The sequence below is a fragment of the Aedes albopictus genome, chromosome 3 (genome assembly GCF_035046485.1).
Source record: "Aedes albopictus strain Foshan chromosome 3, AalbF5, whole genome shotgun sequence".
NCBI classification, from domain to species: domain Eukaryota; kingdom Metazoa; phylum Arthropoda; class Insecta; order Diptera; family Culicidae; genus Aedes; species Aedes albopictus.
The window spans coordinates 411,338,475-411,360,860 of record NC_085138.1 but is presented as its reverse complement, the minus strand read 5'-3'; the positions used below and the strand labels follow the sequence as shown (position 1 = coordinate 411,360,860).

The following is a 22,386-nucleotide window of genomic DNA, read 5'->3' as shown; positions in this document are numbered from 1 at the left end:
TTAGCAAGCACAGTAAAAATTCAATGTATGATACATTGGTCGAAGTTTTTATTCTCCATGGCACGCTTCATTGATGAATAGGAGGCATTATCAAACGCACCTTCTATGTCTAAGAAAGCGCATAGAGCTGTTTCTTTTGCTGAAAACGTTTTGTCCACCTTTGTTACTGTAGTAACTGGAGACTTTATATTAAAAAAAATATATTAGGCAAGTTGGATGAATAGTCCGTAACCGTTGACTTACCAAATTGATAAGCAAACTGGAAGTCAGATAGAGGATGCTCTTTATGTAAGAAGAATTGATAAAATCCTTCAAATCCTTTTCCATAGCCTTCAACGAAACAGAAGAAAGACCAATTGGCCTATATGCTTTCGGATGCGTCTTGTCTCGCTTCTCCTTTTTTGGTATAAAAATAACTAATAAAATAACTGGTATAAAAATAATAAAAAAAAAGTTTACATTTTGATGGAACGTAATTCAATCTTAACCTTCACGTACCCGACCCCCGACAACTCATTTTCAAAATGCTGGCATTTCGTCAATTTTCATCAGATTTTTTTTGAAGTCGCCCTCAATCGATCATAAATTGGTACAAGTTTATTATATTAGAGTGGTCATGTAATATCCATCATCATTACGGAGATATATCGGATTGTACTGGGGTTAGGGGGTGGGAGAGGGGTCTGTTTTGCCAAATGGCTAAAATTTAGTTATTGTGTTTGAGAGGCCCCCGCGGAACCTGTTTCAGGTGTTCTGGAGCGGCCACATCAGTTGATACATACTTCAGTCAATTTTTTCTGCCCCATTTCTCTCAAATCATGAAGATACGTCCCACGGCATTTTTTGCTCGCAAACCAGAAATGTCCGCGATGACACCCTCTAGGAACCTGGTCCTGGTTGGCCATATTAGTTGATACAGATTTCAGTCTATCGTTTCTGACTCAGTCTTCCGAAATCATGAAGATTGAAATGTCGCACGGAATGTTTAGGTTTAGGTGTTTTATAAACCCCCTTAACCATTCATTCCTAGCGAAGACCACTTTATCAAAAAGATTTGCAGCATTTCTGAAAATCGGGAGTCACTGTTAGCAGCGCCACCACGGAAGAAGGTGGCACTATTCAAGGTAGTATGAGTAAATCTTCATAATCGCTCCAATTCACTCATACCATTTTATGCAAAGATACCACCTTATCTCAACAGGCGGCGGTGCAGTCGGTGAAGCTTATCGCATAGTATGGAAAAATAACAGAATTCCATGTCTTCTTGATAAAGTAGTAGTCTTCGTTCTTAGGTACGGTACGTATTAAGCCGCCTGACACCATGAATTAGGGCTCACCTGTTTGGTTTACTTTTACCACCGGATCAAACAATCCGTAGTGATATTATTAGCCAGTTGAAGGAACTGCTACCGACACTATACAGCAGAGGTTCCCAAACTTTTTGCTACCGTGGCGCCTTTCCAAATTTTTAAAAATGTCGCGGCGCACCAACAACTTTTTACAAAGATGGTCGGCGTTGAGAAAAACCGGACCATGCGTTTTTCAATGATTTTGAGAAAATCTCGGGGGAAATGTCCTGAAAGCACTTGAGATATCAAGTCAAGAACGTTATTTTCTTAGATACTTTATCTTTTCTATAATGAAACATCTGCATCAAAATAACGCTGAAAAGTTCAGCTCTGTCGAATTCCATTGCTTATCTATAAAAATGAGTTTGTAGTTCCTTTGAGGCAACAAAACTCACGAACGGCCGAACCGATCAGCATGACCCTTGCACGTTTCAATTCGTATTCATGGTGGCTGTGTTTATATGTATAAAAAGTTACGAAAATATTTCAAATAATTATGAAAATTGAGAAAATACTGATTTTCGATGAACCGGGAAGAAATTTGGCGTGATCTAAATGAAATCAATCTAGAGTGCGTTGCTGCGATAACCTCAACAGTTGTCAAACCACCACAAGACTGGCAAGACAAAGTTTGCCGGGACAGCTAGTTGCTTATATTTGCCTGTCCAAAAATTCGACTAGTATTCTCTGTTTGAACAGTGACCACTTTCAGTCAAAAATTTCAAATAAAAAACAGAGAAAAAATCTTTATAATGTTTTCTTAGATTCTAATAAAATGGGTTTTTAAAATGTATATTTTTTGAAAGAAAAATGGCTAGACGATTCACAGAAATTAACAAAAAATTTAAATTTCTTCGCGATTGCAATGCAAAATCTTCAAACTTGTAAAATAAAGTGGTGTTTCGTCCAGCGGTTGATTAGGCCCCACGTTGTGTAATAATTGCCCCGGAGGCAAGACGAAGACGTTCTACTTTCAACTACGATTTATTTGCACCACAGAGAGGCAGTGCTCCTGCTCTGTGGTGTTATATTGCTTACAACTAAAGATACATGAAATGAGCTGCCGCTTTTATAGGCGGCAGCGATAGTACGAACAATTGTATACAACCATGTGCACAAAGGTGCAATGCGCTAAATGCTAGCAACACGCAGCCCAGAACGGCAATGATAATGCCGTTGGGCTGCTTGCTACTAGCAGCAGAAGAAAGCGGAGACAAAACGACACAAATTGAATGCACACCGCTGCGCCGATGATGCTGCTTAGGGTGCCAGGGTGACGCCGTTGATGTGATGCGCCAACAAGTGGTTTGTCCAATTTCAAGAAGCATAGATAAAAAATAGATTGTAAAGTGACACAATACAAAAGAGAGGGTTTCCAGAATAATGCACGAAATTTACATACAAATTGTCGCAGAATTGTTATGCAACAGTGATGTTAGTAAAAATGTCGCTCCGAAGCGTTTGAGACAGCATGAAGACCAGAAGATTGACAGTAATAATTCTGAACAGAACTTCAAGTAGGTCCTTGAAATATTTACTTTGAATTACAAGCTATTGATGAAATCGAAAACCAGCTGAATAATAAAATGTACAAATAACAATTTTAAAAGTTTAACAAAATTTGTCAGAACTTCGGAAATTTAAAAGCTTGGTTTTCTTAATCTTAAAGTTCCACGAGGATATTAGAAATAACATTCGTAGAACATCCGATGATTTTGCAATATTTATTTTTTACTGAAAATTTGGAAAGAAGAAAGCCCTTTTTGAGCGACTTTCTTTCGAAGACTTCCTCAAAAAGGCAAGACTTTGGAATGTAAAAAAAGTCTGTGAAGCGACACTAGTTTTACTAAACAAAACAAAAACAGCAAAACAGAGATTTCGCGTTTTGAATAATAATAGTTTGTTCCTTTCATTTTGGCTTAAGATAAGAGCCTGCGGCGCACCTGACAAATGTTCACGGCGCACCAGAGCGCCGCGGCGCACGGTTTGGGAAGTACTGCTATACGGCTATCTAGGCTGATCGGAAATAGAAGTTAATATTGATGATCAACTTCTTTCGAGCCCAAGCAACCAGTATTCATAGGATGGACTCTCCATAGGTATATAATTGGATTAACAGGCGCAATGGGGAAGTAACATTCCACCTAACTCAGGTTCTTTCAGGCCATGACTACTTCCGACAGTATCTACATCGTTTCGGTCCGTGACCGTATGCTTGCCACATGCGGGGAGGACAAAACTCCGGAGAATCTTGTTCAGAGGATCGTAAGGATGAGTTTGGCTGGAATGACGTTTTAACGGCTATCACCCACATCGTCTTGGAGCTACAGAGGAGATGGCTCATGGACTCAGAGAATGGCTAGTTCAGATGCGGTCCAGGGATTCGGAGTCGGCTTCGCACACACCAAATTTTCATTTGATCATCCAGCAATTTAATTTGCTGAAAGCACTCCAGCAACACTAAATTTTGCTGATGTGCAGTACATCATTAATACTTTGCTGAATTTCAGTTCTGCAGTATACTGTATAACAGCAAGCAATTTATTATTTGCTGATCACCAGTACTGCAAATGTCAAAACATTTGAAATCAGCAATGGATTTGAAATTTCACCGCAAATCAGTAAAAATTGTTGCTGGACATATATCAGCAATCACATTTTTGCTGAAAACCAGCAATCCACTCGAACTGTCAACAACGGACTTAGAAAAAAATCTCTTCATTTATTCGTCGTGTGATTTCAAAAGTGCAATTTTTGATCATTTTTACCATGTTTTTTTCTAAAAAATATAACTGGAACCGTGGAAATAGAAGAATCAGCTGTTCAGTAAGTATAGATTTATAGAATTTAAGAAGCAAATTATTGTAAATTTTTCCTTTCTACTTTTAGAGCTGGCATCGGACTTTGCGAAAAAACGGTGTGTAACTCCGCTTCATATTGATAGATTTATTGTTAATAAAGATCTGTAAACATAATAATAAAAATATGAAATTATTTTTGAGGCGGAGTGATCATTAAATATCGAAAAACAATAAAAATAAACCCGAACGACGATTGCTGGTTGTAGAGTACATGACAGGCAAAATAAAAAATAAAATGAAAATGTTATTACCGTGTTCTGATTTGGAATTTCTATATAAAAATGACGCAGGCCCGAACAAATCCATAATCCGCACTCCATTCCGAATGCCCACGTTAGAAGAGATCATAGGAGAACTTGACGGGGCGCAGTGGTTCTCGACAATTGATCTTACGAGCGCATACTTTCACGTCGAGATTCACGAGGATTCGCGTCACCTCACAAATTTCTTTGCTGGAAACAAAATGTACCGATTCAAGAGGCTCCCGTTCGGGTTGTGCAACGCCCCCGATATTTTCCAGGAAATCGTACAAACAACTGTTCTGGAAGGTTGCGAAGGGGTAGTCAATTACCTGGATGACTTTCTAATACACGGAAAGACCAAAAAAGAACACGATGATAATCTACAGCGAGTTCTCGACCGTCTTCGTGAACACAATGTTCGCATAAATGAAGAAAAGTGCGTTTTTGCTCAACAAACAGTTACGTTTATTGGATATTCGTTTTCGAAAGATGGACTCCGAGTCGAGGACGAGAAATTAAAAGCTGTACGTGACTTCAGAACTCCTCGGTCCCAGCAAGAAGTTAAAAGTTTTCTAGGACTAGTTAACTTCTCTGAGCGTTTAATTCTAATTCTGCAGACAAAACCGTACATTTGCGGAACTTGGCGAAGTCGGATACCTTCTATTGGAGGTCCGAAGAGGAAAACGAGTTTATGTTCCTCAGGGAGAGAGCTTTGCGGTCTATTATCAAGCTGGGATATTTTAGCCAGGAAGACAGCACCGAGTTGTACGTCGACGCATTTCCGGTGGGCCTAGGCGCCGTCCTGGTCCAATATAACGCGGCGGCAGTGCCGAGAATCATCTCATGTGCCTCAAAAGCCCTCTCGGAATCCGAAAAAAAGTATCCCCAAACGCAAAAGGAGGCGTTGTCAATGGTTTGGGCGATCGAGAGATTTTCGGTGTATCTTTTGGGAAGAAATTTTGTCGTTAGGACTGACTCGGAGGCCAATGAGTTCATCTTCGGTAACAAGTTCAGAAGCGGTAAACGATCAGTATCTCGCGCGGACACGTGGGCACTAAGGCTGCAGTGCTATGATTTTTCAGTGAAACGAATCCCAGGACACCTCAACATAGCCGACGCGCTGTCTCGTCTGATTGCGGAAACACAGATGGATGAACCTTTTGACGAAGAATTCGACAAGCATATCCTGTACAACTTAGACAGTGGTTTCATGGACATCTCTTGGAAGGATATTCAATTGGCAGCAGAAGAGGATACGGAACAGAAAGCTATTTGTCGTGCTATCGAGCTTGGAACATGGCCCGGAAAGTTGAAGCATTACGAAATTCAGGAGAAGTTTTTGCGAACGCTGGGACCAATCATCTTCAAAGAGGAAAAGATTATCCTTCCGGAAAAGCTACACGACAGAGCGTTGACAGCAGCACACCAAGGTCACATCGGCTGTGGGGCTATGAAACGGGTCATGCGAGATCATTTCTGGTGGCCGGGAATGTCTCCCGATGTCGAGAAGTACGTTCGGAATTGTGAATCGTGTTTGATGGTATCTAGGAGGAATCCACCGATCCCGCTGTCTAGCCGTCGGCTACCCGATGGCCCTTGGCAAATCTTGCAAGCAGACTTTTTAACAGTTCCTGGATGTGGCTCTGGGAAACTATTTGTAGTCGTTGATACATATTCAAGATACCTTTTTGCGATCGAAATGTTTTCAACTGACGCAAAAAGTACAAATCAGGCATTGGGCAAGATATGTTGTACATGGGGACTACCGTTGGTGTTGCAAACTGACAATGGACCACCTTTTCAAAGCCAAGATTTCATTGAGTATTGGGAGGAAAGAGGGGTTAAGGTTCATAAGTCAGTTCCATTGAACCCACAATCGAACGGCGCGGTCGAGCGGCAAAATCAGGGCCTCATAAAAGCCCTCGCATGCGCCAAACAGGATAAGAAGAACTGGAGGATTGCTTTGCAAGAATATGTCCATTTTCATAACACGGTAAAGCCTCACTCCCGTCTCGGAATAACACCCTTCGAGCTTTTAGTTGGGTGGCGTTATAGGGGATTTTCCCGTGTCTTTGGGAATCAGGGTTAAAAACCCATGAAGTAGATCGATCCGAAGTTCGTGATAAGGATTCGTTGGCTAAGCTAATCAGCAAGAGATATGCCGATCAACAGCGTGGTGCGAAGCTTTCAGATATAGTGGCAGGAGACAGGGTTGTAATAACAGTTTCGAAGAAGAACAAGTTAGATCCAATGTTTTCTAAAGAAAGATATACGGTGCTAGTACGAGAAGGATCAAAAGTAGTTCTTGTTAGCGATAGAGGAGTACAATATTCACGAGATATTCGTGACGTTAAGCTTGCATCGGAATGCGTGGAAAAACTCGGTGAAAATGAGGACGACGTAGCAGATGATGAGCTGTTTGCTGGTCATGATTCAGTTGTTTTGGGCGGAGGAAACGCTGAAAATGGCACAGAAAATGGTACAAATCGGTCTGAAATAAAGCCCAAAAGAGTTGTGAGGAAGCCAGAACGTTATAAGGATATGTTTCTGTATCGGATCTATCAATGAAGAGTAGGGGAGATAAGAGATGTAGAGTACATGACAGGCAAAATAAAAAATAAAATGAAAATGTTATTACCGTGTTCTGATTTGGAATTTCTATATAAAAATGACGCATACTCCCTTTTGAAATGAAACACTAGAAATATTTTAATTCAAACTAATACAAAAATAATATTGTTCTTGTAAATATGCGTATTGGTAACGGGTGTTCACTAAACCATGCGACGATATACATGTTCAGACTGCATGATGAAATGGTGTTGGTTTTGGATCAGTTTTAGGAGTCAGTTTACCGAGAGATTTACGCACGTACGGATGCGACACCGGAGAAGCTCGAAGAAAAATAAGATGAGCCGATCATCCGGTCCTACCGGTAATCCTACCGACCGGTCACTACACTGGTGAACCAGCAAATTCGAGTTTCATATTGCTGATCGCCCAGCAAACGTGCTGTCACTTTTCTGGAATTTAGCGTTGCTGGTTGTTCAGCAAGTTTTAGTTTGCTGGAAGAGTTGCTGAACTTACAGCACAAAAAAAATCAGCAAAATTTTGCTGATTTCCAGCAATAAAAATTTGGTGTGCAGGTCATACCGGAGCCCTGCGGTCGAAATCGACCCTTACAGCGATTAAGTGACCGTGGAGAGAACATCCTGGTAGCATTGCTGTCCTGGCATCGGTCTACTGGGTTGGATCAGAGACCGCGATTGGAAAGGGGTCCCCTATAAGGCCGGGGCAGGTGGAGGTCCCACTGTCAGCAACTCCTTTTGGTGCAGCTGATAGGGCCTGAAGGGTAGTGACACCCTTGCCTTCAGCAGGTCAGATCTAGTAGTACGTGGGCATCAGTTCTTGATGTCTGCAAAACAGTTGAGCGCGGGCGAGGGGTTGACCCTGCCCGACTTCCGAGGACAAAGGGAGTGGTGAGGACCACTCGGGAAACTGGCTATAGCGCCAACATGCTACTGTAATGAACTCTCCAAAGCGAGTCATCGATGTTCGTTTCGTTTGTGGATCCGGAGACGTAGGGTTTCACGGGTCTGGGATGTAGTCCTGTCTTCTACTTTACTTGTAGTAACTGGTGCCCAATTGCACACTACCTGGACCTCTCTGTACAGGTGTCTGTTAAGTAGATTATTCCCCTCAATTAAGTTAAAAACTGTAGAAGTGCTCATTGAGCACTAAGCTGAGAAGCATCAGACTATGTCCTAGTTAGAACGTTGCGCCAAGAAGACGAAGAAGATATTGTTATACTAATTGATTAACAAAATTATTTTCAGGTATTCGACGCCACCAACTCGACCCGCGAACGCCGTCGTATGATCAAAGACATCATCGTACACAAAATGGGCTTCAAGCTGTTCTTCGTGGAATCAATCTGCGACGATCCGCAGATCATCGAACAAAACATCATGGTAAGAGCTTTGTACTCCTCTCTTTCTAGCAGTTCGACAAATCCACTTGGTTCATTTCCATCTTTTTTTCTCTTTCTATATATCTTCACAATTTTGCATAAACATAAAAATGTGACACTATCCAATCCCCCGATTCGATTTGAATTATACTCCCTTTGCTAACGTTTTGCTATATATTCGTGTTTTGTGCGTGTGTTTTCCCCAAAAAACCCAATCTCCCAGATAAAGGTCAGCGGTCTTGAGTACTTGCCCCCGCTGGTGTCCTTTAACGGTATTGAGGTGACTATAAGTGCAACTAGCTAGAATCAGACCACACTATCGTGTTCCATTTATCACACTATCTCTACCGTGCGTAACGTCACATTATCGACGATTATTCCATCTGCTGCTGCTGTGTGTGTGTCAATACCACTTCGGTGTATTTCATTTGTCCACATTCGTGTGTATGTTCTCCTGAAATTAGTTTCTTATTATCTGCGAGCTCTGTTTTAGCAACTTTTTCCGACTTTTAGTAGTTAAACTACCTCATTTACTTATAGATCATTCCACATCAAACAAATCGTAATACATGATTATATCAAATATCGCTTGAAAACTAATAATTTCATGCAAATATAGTAACTTTATAGAGACCTGAAAGTTAAATAAGACGAACATAGTGACCAAGTCACTAAAATGTGATTCGCTATCAGGCCAGTACTCTGCATTATCGTTACTTATTCAATGGCGTAGATGGTTTATGCATCCTGTTTAGCAAATTGACAAGTCGTGGGTTCAAATCCTACAAGAGCTACACGGTTTTTTTTCACAAGTTTTTTCATATGTTTTATGTAAAGGCAAAAGAAATAAAATTAGAATACATGCAATTTATACTACAAATTATTTAAGACAAACATTTAAAAATGTTAGTTATCATGTAGGTTTGTTAACAGTGTGGAATGGTCCATAAATACTTCAAAATTTTCCGTGTCCGGTGATTGGCTCCAGTTTTGGATCAAATGTGTTCACACCTTCCAGGAATTGCAATTAAAATTTCAGTTCATAACTCCAAGCCTATTGTCCCGCGCCTTTTTTTTTGTGCTGCCATCCATCCACAAACCATCCGATCGAACTTTTTCCTTCGTAAGACTAACCGTGTTTAATATCTGTTTGTTTCGATCTGTTTCACCCTCACCAAAAACACGCCACGCCCTCCAGGAAGTGAAAGTGAGCAGCCCGGACTACCGCAACATGAACATGGAGGAAGCCCTCAACGATTTCCGCCTTCGGATTGAGCACTACCAAGAACGTTACGAACCGCTGGTCGAAGAAATCGAAACGAACCTGTCCTACATGAAGATCTACAACACCGGCGAGAAGGTGGTCGTCCACAAGCACGAAGGCCACATCCAGTCGCGGATCGTGTACTACCTGATGAACATCCACATCACCCCGAGGACGATCTACCTGACGCGGGTGAGTTACCGAACCGGAAAGATTCGCATTTGAATCGAATCTAACAGTCGCACGTTGGATCTCTTTTCAGCACGGTGAAAGCGAGCACAACCTCAAGGGACTGATCGGAGGCGACTCGGTACTGAGCGACCGGGGCCGTCGGTACTCGCAGGCCTTGGCCAAGTACATCCAGGAACAGCACATCGAGGGTCTGCGGGTTTGGACCTCGTGGCTGAAGCGCACAATCCAAACTGTGGCGGACGTTACCGCACCCCAGGAACGTTGGAAGGCACTGAACGAAATCGATGCCGTAAGACCCCCTCCTATGTTGAACCTTCCATTTCCCAACTAATAACTGCAATTTCCCTCACCGACAGGGCATCTGCGAGGAAATGACCTACGAGCAGATCCAGGCCAAGTTCCCCGAGGAGTTCAAGGCGCGAGATCAGAACAAATTCGCCTACCGCTATCCGCGCGGCGAAAGTTACGAAGATTTGGTGGTCCGGCTGGAACCGGTCATGATGGAGCTGGAACGGCAGGGTAACGTGCTGGTCGTGTCGCACCAGGCCGTGCTCCGGTGCGTGCTAGCGTACTTCCTGGACAAGACGGCCGGTATGTCCTTCGACGGCTAATTTTGAGAATCTGAACTTAACTAAACTGACCCTCATTTCAGACGAACTTCCCTACCTGAAGGTACCCCTGCATACGATCATCAAGCTGACGCCGGTGGCCTACGGATGCAAAGTGGAACACATCAAGCTGCCGATCGACGCAGTGGACACGCACCGTGCGAAACCCGAGGTAGGTGGTTCGGAGCTTCGTTTTTTCTTTTTTTTTGTCAATAGTTCGGTTTTGTTTTGGTTCGTTTAACATGTTCACGCGTTTTGACCGCACTCTTGGTGTTGTTGTTGCTTCTTGAAGGAATTACCGCTGATTAGTGAAGATAAACCGGTTTGGTGGTGTTACGGGTACGATTAACATGTGTAGCTTTTGTCTAAAACTAGTTTTAAGATCAGAGATTAGCGTAGTTATTCTTAGTTATGTTCGAATTCATTTTAGCATTATATTCTAAAATACTTATTTTGTTTTTGCTGGACAAATCGTTTAAAAAACAAATTTGTACAATGCATTGTAGTTTTTTCCCTAAAATATTTTTAAATTCTATGGTAGAATTACAAAAGCCGGATTGAGAAGTACGTAAAAATCGAAGATTTTTATCATGCCAACTGTACTGACACATTCTCTTCAATGGAATTGATGCCATCGCCGAAAGAGGAATCGAACAACGAACAAAACAAAGTTTACATAAAGTTAAGAAAAATCATGAGAATTTGGCTGTAATAATTGATTTCGCATCACAAATTTTCTCATTGATATGTATAACAATACGATCATTAACGAAATGAGTATTCGATGATTGATATTCGGTTACTTTTGCATTTTTAGACGCTTAAAACCGTTCTCTGGCGGACCACCATGAGATTATTTATCAAAACTGGAACTTGGAACTTTTTTTTTCATTCGAGTTCATTCATCATTCCGATTCATCCAGAAGAACTAAGTGATGCCTCCAGGATGCCTCAGTTCCGTAAAGAGTCATCCCAAAATTCCAATCAGGGATTTCTGTATCCTAAAGATATCTCTTTAGGAATTCTTTCAGAGATATCTGCACTAGTTCCTTCAGAAATTCATTCATGAGGATTCAAGGATGTTTCTAGGATTTTCATTAGGGATTCCTTTACAAGTACTCTCAGCTATTCTGACAGGAGTTCCTTCAAGGATTGCTCCAGGAATTCCTTCCGTTTTTTCCGGAGTATTCAGGGATATCCTCAAGAGTTCCATCAGGGAATTCTGCAGAAGATCCTATAGGACAGTGGTCCTCAAGCTTAGTGTCTATGCGGGCCAAAATTGAATTCTGCAGTGAGACTGCGGGCCGCAAAGTATTTAAAAATTCAATTTAGACAAAATAAAAAAAAAGATCACTGGGCCATTTCTCCGAAGGAGAGTTTCCCGTATGATCCATTTCAACGAAAAGATTATACATTACTTTTTTGTTCAAAGTATTCGCTTCCACTTTTTTTTTTATTCATGAATTTTAACTAAGGCTAATTCTTAATAATTTGCATGCCACAAAATTTAGTCAGTAGGGACTGTATATGGTGTTAAAAACATCAAGCAGCAATAAAAAAAGGTTTAAAATTGCCTTTATTTATTTTAAGATGATTTTTTGTTAATTTATCATCATTTTGATGTTTTAAACACCGAATTTAGGCTAAATTAAAAAAAATGTTTTTGATTTAGCAATTCAGCCTAAATTTGATGGTTTGTGGGCCATGCCGAATATAGCCAAATATGTGATGGAACAATCAATAAGCAACAGTAAAAAATAAGAACTACACTATTGAAATAAAAAGGTGGTAACTTTTGAAAAAAATATATTTTAATTATTTTGATTATTGATTCCTGAACGCAGCAATTTATCATTGAGAATGATATCATAAGCTGCTTATTTATTCGCGCGTTCAATATTTTTAAGAGAGCTCCCGGTTGGCATGAAGAAAATTGATTATTTAGAAGAGCGTTCAAACTACGACAGTATTGTAGTAGTTGAATAGCGTTCTTAGAATTCCCATACAAAAGTGTGAATTAAACGTACGTCAATGTTTTTTTTTTTGAATTAGTAAACTTGTTCACAAATTCACACCAAACATTTGAAGGATCAGTAATTTTTGGGCGCAAAAATGTGATGAATTTCAGCGTTATTGAAGAAATAACGATACTGATTCAGAAAAGCTTTGTAGAGTAAAATAATTCTGCAAGGTCATTTTATTTTCTTACAAGTCAAAAAATATTTGAAAAGCATCCTTTTTCAAAAGTTATTCATTTTTTCTGTGGGCTACATTCTTACATATTCCAAAATAGGTTCGCGGGCCGCACCAAACCTTCTCGAGGGCCGCAGTTTGGTGACCACTGCTATAGGAGGTGTTAGAGGTCCTTCAGAGATTTGTCTAGTTTCTTCAGAGAATAGTCCAGGAGTTCCTTCAGAGATTCCTCCAGGAGTTCCTTCATGGATTCACGCAAAAGGTTCTGCGAAGAATTCCAATCAGTGTTTCCCGTAGAATTTCAATCAGGGATTTCTCCTAGTGTTTCTTCAGGAATCTGAATTCCTTCGGGGATCTCTCCAGGAGCAATCAGGGATGCCTCACCAAGTTCCATCAAGCTTTCCTACAGGAGTTCTTTCTGGGACCACTACTTGATACCTCCTGGAATTCCTTCAGATATTTCCCCTAGAATTCCTTCAGGGGTGTTATCCCAGTAGTTCCTTTAATAATTCCAGGAGGAGTTCCTTCCAGGATTCCTCCAATATTTTTTTCTTAAATTTCTTCCGGAATTCTTTCTGGGATTTCATCCGAAATTCTTTCGGGGATTCTTTTTGGAATGCCTCATGAAGATTTTCCAAAGATTCTACCAGGAGTTCATTTAAGGATTTCTCTAGAAGTTCCTTCAGGTATTCCTACAGAAGTTCCTCCAAGGATTAATTCAGGAGTTCCTTCGAGGATTCCCGCAGACCAGTAGTTCTTTAAGGATTGCTCCGGAAGTTCCTTCAGAGATCTTTCGAGGAGTTCCTCAAGGAATAGGGACAGATATACACTGAGGATACTGCAACTCCGAAAATCATACGAATCAACTATGATTTTTTGCCACAAGAATTTCTTGCGAAAATCATAGTTACGAACTATGATTTTGGATTCAAAGCGCCAACTATTATTGTCATACTGTTACTGTATAAATTTCATAACACTCACGTATGAAAATAATACCGAAAACGTATGAAAACTGCAACTATGTCGTATGACTATCATACATATTTTTATGAAATATTTTGCACAAATTAAAAAAAAATCGCAACCTGGAATCGAACCAGGAACGTCAAGGTTGGCGAATGCGCGCTTTACTCATACGCCCATCGACGCTTCGAAAGTTGAAGTGGTTAGAAGCCAATAAAAGGTTTTGTTGTCTTTTTTGCAATGGTGATTCATAACACGTCTTATGATTTTCATACGATGCTTCTTAAGAGATTTTTCATACGACAAGTCTTATGGATTTCGCATTTCAATGTATGAAAAGCATACGAGAACTATGAAATGATGAAAAATATAAAAATAACTGATTCATAAGATGTAAACTATGAAAAACATACGAACAGTATCCTCAGTGTAGGAATCTACCCAGTAGTTCAGTAGTTCTTCCAGAAGGATTCAGGGATGCCATCACAAGTTTCATCAGAAATACCTTTACAGATTTTTCCAGGAGGATTCAAAGATGGCTCCAGGTGTTTCAGGGATTCCTCCAGAAGCTTCTTCAGGAATTCCTCCTATTCAGGAATTAGCTCAGGAGTTCCTTCTAAGGTTACTACTGGTGTTTTTTCAGGGATACCTCCAGAAGTTCCTTTAGAGATTCTTGCAGAAATTGCATCTGGAAGTGCTTCCAGGAATTACACCAAGAATTTCTCCAGAAGTTTTTTCAAGAATTCCCACAGAGGTTCTTTCAGGGATTCTTCTAGGAGTTCTCTCAAGAATTGTTTAGAAAAATAGTCTGGCATACTTCCAGGAATTCCTTGATGGATCTCTCATAGACTTCTTACAAGAATTCCTCCAGGATTTTTTTCAGGGAATCCTCGAAGATCTCCTTCTGGACTTACGCCTTAAATTTTTTCAGGGATTGCTCCTGGAAATCCTTTGAGAATTCAGTCTGGAAAGCCTTCTGGGATTGCACCTGAAAATCTTTCTGGGATTCCTCCTGGTAATCCTTCGGATATTCCTCCTGGCATTCATTCTGGGATTCCTCCTGGAGTTACTTCCGTAATTCCTCCTGGAATTCCTTCGGGAATACTTCAGGAATTCCTCTTGAAAATCTTTCTGGTATTCGTTTCGGAATCCTTTCTAGAATTCTTTCAAGATTCCTCCTGGAGCTCATTCGGGAATTCTTCCTGGTGTTCCTTCGCGAATCATGGATCTTCTCTGAATTCCTTCGAGGAATTCTCTTGGAGATCCTTTGAGGATTCCTCCTGGATATCTATTGAGACACGCTATGCCCAAAGGGAAGTAATAATAAAAAAATAAAAAAAAGTATTCTGAAAAGTGAATGTACCTCAAAGTTTATTTATTGGACCTCTAGGTTCAGAATGGGATGAAATTGACCTTGAAATGGCTTTTTCCGACATTTGTATGAAAAAAGGAAAAACCTCAAAAAAGATCAAATATTTTAAACCGCACAGATTCTTAAACTAGATCCTACGATCCTAGGGAATAACATTTGGTGTACATTCGATTTTCATAATACTTCCCTTTGGACATAGCGTATGAGGATTCATCCCGGAAATCCTTCGAGGATTCCTCCCGGAAATCCTTCGAGGATTCTTCCCGGAAATCCTTCGAGGATTCCTCCCGGAAATCTTTCGAGGATTCCTCCCGGAAATCCTTCGATGATTCCTCCCGGAAATCCTTCGAGGATTCCTCCCGGAAATCCTTCGAGGATTCCTCCCGGAAATCCTTCGAGGATTCCTCCCGGAAATCCTTCGAGGATTCCTCCCGGAAATCCTTCGAGGATTCCTCCCGGAAATCCTTCGAGGATTCCTCCCGGAAATCCTTCGAGGATTCCTCCCGGAAATCCTTCGAGGATTCCTCCCGGAAATCCTTCGAGGATTCCTCCCGGAAATCCTTCGAGGATTCCTCCCGGAAATCCTTCGAGGATTCCTCCCGGAAATCCTTCGAGGATTCCTCCCGGAAATCCTTCGAGGATTCCTCCCGGAAATCCTTCGAGGATTCCTCCCGGAAATCCTTCGAGGATTCCTCCCGGAAATCCTTCGAGGATTCCTCCCGGAAATCCTTCGAGGATTCCTCCCGGAAATCCTTCGAGAATTCCTCCCGGAAATCTTTCGAGGATTCCTCCCGGAAATCCTTCGAGGATTCCTCCCGGAAATCCTTCGAGGATTCCTCCCGGAAATCCTTCGAGGATTCCTCCCGGAAATCCTTCGAGGATTCCTCCCGGAAATCCTTCGAGGATTCCTCCCGGAAATCCTTCGAGGATTCCTCCCGGAAATCCTTCGAGGATTCCTCCCGGAAATCCTTCGAAGATTCCTCCCGGAAATCCTTCGAGGATTCCTCCCGGAAATCCTTCGAGGATTCCTCCTGGTAATCCTTCGAGGATTCCTCCTGGAAATCCTTCGAGATTTCCTCCTGGAAATCCATCGAGGATTCCTCCTGGAAATCCTTCGAGGATTTCTCCTGGAAATTTTTCGAGGATTCCTCCTGGAAATCCTTCGAGGATTCCTCCTGGAAATGCTTCGAGGATTCTTCCTGGAAATCCTTCGAGGATTCCTCCTGGAAATCCTTCGAGGATTCCTCCTGGAAATCCTTCGAGGATTCCTCCTGGAAATCCTTCGAGGATTCCTCCTGGAAATCCTCCGAGGATTCCTCCTGGAAATCCTTCGAGGATTCCTCCTGGAAATCCTTCGAGGATTCCTACTGGAAATCCTTCGAGGATTCCTCCTGGAAATCCTTCGAGGATTCCTCATGGAAATGCTTCGAGGATTCTTCCTGGAAATCCTTCGAGGATTCCTCCTGGAAATCCTTCGAGGATTCCTCCTGGAAATCCTTCGAGGATTCCTCCTGGAAATCCTTCGAGGATTCCTCCTGGAAATCCTTCGAGGATTCCTCCTGGAAATCCTCCGAGGATTCCTCCTGGAAATTCTTCGAGGATTCCTCCTGGTAATCCTTCGAGGATTCCTTCTGGAAATCCTTCGAGGATTCCTCCTGGAAATCCTTCGAGGATTCCTCCTGGAAATCCTTCGAGGATTCCTCCTGGAAATCCTTCGAGGATTCCTCCTGGAAATCCTTCAAGGATTCTTCCTGGAATTTCTTCGGAGATTCCTTCTTTAATTTCTCCGAAGATTCATCCTGGAATTCCTTCAGGAATTCTTTCAGGAATTCATTCGGGAATTCTTTCTGGGATTCCTCCGGGGATTACTCCTGGCATTCATTCGGCGACTCCTCCAGGAATCCCCTGTGGGATTTCTCTTAGAATCCCTTCTAGGGTTTCTCTAAAATTCCGATCAAGGATATCTCCAGGAATTTCTGCAGGGATCTCTCTAGGAGAGATTCTTGATCCACAGTTGTTCCTCCAGAAGTTCATCCAGCAGTTCCGGCAGCGATTAGTCCATGTGTACCTTCAAGGATTTTTCCAAGAGTTCTTTTAGACATCACTGATATATGTTGCTCTTTACTTGCATTTACCAGATTTTGCTGGTATGTCATAAACATACAGAAAAACTTGTAGTTAGAAGACACAGAATGTTGCTAATTGACAAATTGAGGGATGAATTTTTGAAAAAAATCGCGTTCTGGTGGGATTCGAACCCACGACCCCGAATTAATAATACGCTCTCACTTGTAGTTGTTGGGCACAAACGAGGCTGTGTTGTGGATTGACATCTAAGCCGAAAGAGAGATGGTTCTTGAAAAAGTGAATGTTCATGGTGAGGGCACGGGTTCAGTTTGGCTTTCTATTCCGCAGAATTATTACCTGTTCTGTGGCTTAGTTGGTTAAAGCACCGGTCTAGCGAATACGGGGTCGTGGGTTCGAATCCCACCAGAACGCGATTTTTTTCAAAAATTCATCCCTCAATTTGTCAATTAGCAACATTCTGTGTCTTCTAACTACAAGTTTTTCTGTTTCTTTTAGACATTCCTCTGACAAGTTCTGTGCTTCGCTAACGTTGACTTCATGGTCAAATTTCGGCCACGCCGATTCGCGCCGCCGCCGAAAGTTGTCGCCGGCGTGACGCCTATGACGCCGCCGCCACCGGCTAAAAAAGACCTTCACAGGTCACAAGGCCTTGCCCGTTTGCTTCCTTTTTTCGACTCGCTTCAGCAAAAAGGAGTAAATATGAAAAAAATCAGACGAATATACGGATTCTTGAAGTTTCAGGGGTGTCCTAGGGAGTGTGAGGGACATTCCATATAATTTCAGGGGGTTTCATATGCATTTCTCACCCCCTGAAATCACCTGAAATGTTTCTTAACACATTGACACCCCCTGAAACCTTCTTGGATAATCCTTTGCAGACCTCCAAAAAAACCCTGAATTTTCTTGAAATCTCCTTGAAAGCATCATTAAACCCCCGGGGAACCCCTTCCAAATCTTCCTGATACCATCCAAAAACATTAAACGCCTTGAAACCCTTCTAAAAAACCCGGCACTTCCTTGAAAGGTTCCTAAACCCCTTGAATTCTCCGGGAACACCTCCGGAACGCTCCCGAAACTCCCTGAAGAGCTTCGATACGTCTTGAAACTCCTATTGAAACATTCTTGAAATCCCCTTGAAGGAACCCTGAGAGTCTTTCTGGAAGTCCTCTGATACTCTCATGATATTTGAAAATGAAAATCTGACAAATTTGTTACATATACGCTAATTTACCGTGGTAAATCTTTATGTACATGAGAGCCACTCTCATAACCTGCTAAGCGTCTGTTGTCCAGGAAGAGCGATTCACAACAGCATTTACCCATGTTAGGAGGCTAATCGACATCGGAGTGCGCAGTTCCAACGCGAGCACTACCGCTATTCAAGCCACGACGTCAAGATCATCATAAGAGGAGACCTAAAAGTTCAGGCCAGGAGGAAGAATTCGGACCAACGATTGGAAACTTCCGCGGTCACACGCTGATGAACGAAAATGGTCTACGCCTCATTGTTTTCGCCGCCTCCAAGAGCATGACCATTCGTAGCACCTTCTTCCAGCACAGCCTCCCTTATCGTTACACCTGGAGATTACACAGCAAACGCATTCGCAAATCGACGACGTGATTCATGGACGGCACTTTTCCGACATTAACGATGTCAGGACCTATCGTGGCGCTAACAACAAATCTGACCTGGTGATGGTCAAACTGCGCCCAAAACTCTTCGTCATCAACAATGTCCGGTACAACCTAGAGCGACTGAAGCAACCAGATATCGCCTCTGGATACGCACAGAATCTCGAGGCAGCGTTGCTAGACGAGAATGAGCTCGATGAAGCCCTTCTAGAGGACTACTGGAGTACAGTTACAGGAGCACAAAGGAACAAGTCGACGAAACGATTGGTTCGACGAGGAGAGCAGAGCGGGCAGCAATGCTGCAGCATGGAACCCGACAGAATGTGGAGCGATACAGACAGAAGCGGAAGCAGCAGACCTGCCTCTTTCGGTACAAAAAGCACCGCCTGCAAGAAGCGGAGAGCGAGGAAATGTTACTGCTGTGCCGTTCACAAGACACACGTAAGATCTACAAGAAGCTCAACGCATCACACAAAAGCTTCGTCCCGCAAGCCGAAATCTGTAGAAATGACTATGTTGCTGCATCAGAGAACGGGAACGAACCATCCTTCCATCAGCTGAAAAACAACAAAGCAGCTGGCAAGGGCGATATCGCAGCAGAACTCCTCAAGGAAAAGTTGGCACCTGTCTGCCCCGGTTAGTACAGTGACCCCACAATTTATGAATCGGCAAAAATGACCACAGTTTATGGATCACTAATTTGATCAACATGGTGATTCATGAATAGTGTACAAAATTAAGGTGATTCATCGGTGTGGGGTCACTGTGGTCAAGATCTGAGAAACAGCTACCGGAGGAGTGAAAGGAAGGGATAATCTGTCCCATCCTCAAGAAAGACGACAAGTTAGAGTATGAGGGCTTCCGAGCATTCACCATTCAGAATGCGGCCTACAAAGTGCTATCCCAGATCATCTTCCGTCATCTTTCACTTAAAGTAAATTTATTTGTGGGAATGTTATTCAGCCGGCTTCGCAGACAGCCGCTCCACAACAAACCAGATCTTCACCTTGCTGCACGGTGTCAAATATTTATGGTCAAATATTTGGCATTGGTCAAATAGTGTAGTATTAGTCGAACTCTAGATAAGTGATTTTAAAAAATATGTCAAAAACGATTTTCTAAACATTTTTAGGAACATAGTAATTCGTGCATCAGCATTTTTGACCAGTATCTATTTAGAATTAACATTTATAATAGGATTAAATCGCAACTCTCCGCAAAAACAATTATGCTTTCACTAACACCCGCTTACCGCACGGAGAATGGAACTCAAATGCTTAGTCTTTCTAGCTTCTCATTTGATCGGTCGCCTATCTAGAAGTGAGATATTCTCCCATTAAACTGGCAAATCAGGGACGAGATGCCACGTGCAATTCCATAACCCACAACGCGGTCCGAATTGTCGCAATAGTCGTTGTTTCTAACCCTCACACACTCTGCACACACTGCTTGGCAAAAACAAAACGAAACCTAAAATCAGCAACCAAACCTCCTCCCTCTCTTCCAGATGCCCGAAGACGACAGCGCTGGCACTAGCACCGTCGTCACGCCGGATGATTCGCCGACGAATGGCACTTGCTCGAGATAAATGTCATCTCGGGGAGCAAGAACAATTGGCACTTTAACATTTGAAAGCAAAAACAAATATGCTTGAGAGAGGGACACACTATTCCACAAACTGAAAATTTAAAATAAAGTTCAATCACCCCTGTGCTAACAATATACATATTTGTCTACTGATACAGAACTGTATGTTAAGTGTAATATAAAATGTTGTCGCACATTATTTTTTTCTAAATAGTGAATAGATGTAAGTACTTAAAGTTTTATTATTCGGCCTAGCTTTAGGCATTTTGTTACTCAAAATGTTGTCGAAAAATTGGTATGGTGAAATATAAATTTTATTCAAAATTCAAAATCCATGGTGTTTAATAACAATCGAATAACCTTCATGAGCACAATCAACCGCGGGAGTCGAAACGTCGGTCACCGTGGCAGAAAGCGAAACAAAAAGTGACTAAAATTGAATGTATGTTTTGTTCCTCTCTTTAATCTACCAAGATTCTGTTTGACTAACAAAATTTGAAAATGTTGTTTGTTGCTCGTCACTTGCAGGTTCCCGGCTCGTTGGACGCCAAATTCGTCACCCAAAAGCTCAACTCGTTGGCACTGTAAAACTGGCAGCACGGATCGTCCCATCCTGTACTTCAATTTTGCCACCTCTATCATTCGTGCTTTATGTTTGTTTTGTTGAAGGAAAAGAATAGTTTATAAAACTGTTAGGTGATAACGATTGCTACAAAGTACTTCATCGCATTCGAAAAATGATATTTTTATGTAGATTTTACTTTACTCATAGAAACAAACCTTCAAGTGTTAAGTTTGCATTTTCGTTTTTGTAGAGCATTTTCGTATCTTTCCATAAGTTTGTGTTTTCTCAATCGCCATTGCTAGCCATTAGGAGACTCTGGAAAATAGAGACTTAAATCTTCCCACAAATCAGTCGTAAGCGTGACCGAGGCAAAAGTACATCCGATGTAAAAGTTTTTTTATTGTGTAAATTTACAAGGATCCATTTTACTGTAACCTAGTGATTTATTAAGAAAGTAAAAATAAAAAGACACCGCGCACCTATACACATCTATTGATCGCTATGCACCCGGCTATGCAGCTCTCGTTTTAAAAAAGAGGGCATAGAATAAAAATGCCGGAAACATAACGGTTGACAGACGCTACAAACAGTCCCAAGTAGCTTTTCATGTTTAATCTTTATTCAAAACCAAAATCTCGGTCAATACAATAAATATAAAACTGATAAAACGCTACTTGGGAAAATACGAACAAAGGAGTTGTACAGGCAACTTGTCATTATGAACAGAGACCATAACTAGGGCGTAAGTACTCTATAATAGTCGAAGTACTCTTTACATGTAGCTGTTCCGGCGAACGGAGACGACAGTAGAATTAAGAGAAATATAATAATTTAAATAAACTAATGATTCCCTTTCAGGCGGAGAAGAAATCTCGACGAAACGAGAATGAAGTTTGTTGTTTTTTGCATGTTGTTCCTAATAGACAAAGACAGTCCTAATCGACAAGAAAGAAATTCCTTCCTTCCATTCAGCGTTTTAGCAAATTATTAAAAAAATTACTTTATTGTTTCAGAAAGTGCATATCGGATCGGTTACCGATTTGATTGAACCTTTTCTGGATTGAACACATGCATACATCGAATTATGAAGCGTCGAATAGCATGAACATATCTGTGGGGAATACCTCTGAAGTAGGTTTATACACTTTGAAAAGTTTTAAAGCAATTGTCAATCTCAGTGTAAGAACCAATATAGTACAAAAAAACGAAATACATCCAAATAATCGATACGAATACTGCACTATGTACCTTCAATTGTTGTTTGTATTTTAACAAATGTGCAGGGCCCTGTAGCATAATCAGGCTAATAATATTAGCTACAAGTTATAAGTTACAAGTACTAATATTACAAGTGCTAATAATTTGTGTTGCATAAAGGCTCAATTTTCCACTAATATTATTAGCACTTGTAATATTAGTGACCATGAAAATACAAGTTGTTTTGGTTCATTTACCTGTCAAAATTCATCCGACAGTTCACTATTAATTTGAAATGGC

General features: G+C 41.5%; 1 protein-coding gene across 7 annotated transcripts in view; it reads left to right on the top strand.

Moving 5' to 3' along the window:
• The window catches only part of LOC109403338 (6-phosphofructo-2-kinase/fructose-2,6-bisphosphatase), a 97,461-nt gene extending 75,295 nt beyond the window's left edge, over positions 1 to 22,166 (top strand). For 2 of the 7 annotated variants that reach the window (XM_062856260.1, XM_019676170.3), the window contains exons 3-10: positions 8,289 to 8,423; positions 8,646 to 8,702; positions 9,621 to 9,878; positions 9,949 to 10,167; positions 10,235 to 10,469; positions 10,531 to 10,658; positions 20,245 to 20,766; positions 20,853 to 21,780. In XM_062856260.1, coding sequence (XP_062712244.1) covers positions 8,289 to 8,423; positions 8,646 to 8,702; positions 9,621 to 9,878; positions 9,949 to 10,167; positions 10,235 to 10,469; positions 10,531 to 10,658; positions 20,245 to 20,325 — 1,113 coding nt within the window. In that variant the 3' untranslated portion in view covers positions 20,326 to 20,766; positions 20,853 to 21,780. Of the gene's footprint in view, positions 1 to 8,288; positions 8,424 to 8,645; positions 8,703 to 9,620; positions 9,879 to 9,948; positions 10,168 to 10,234; positions 10,470 to 10,530; positions 10,659 to 20,244; positions 20,767 to 20,852; positions 21,781 to 21,902 lie in introns of those variants that run through there. The other 5 variants (XM_062856261.1, XM_019676179.3, XM_029875614.2 and 2 more) reach the window with 4 other exon arrangements.
• Positions 22,167 to 22,386: the final 220 nt, after the last annotated feature.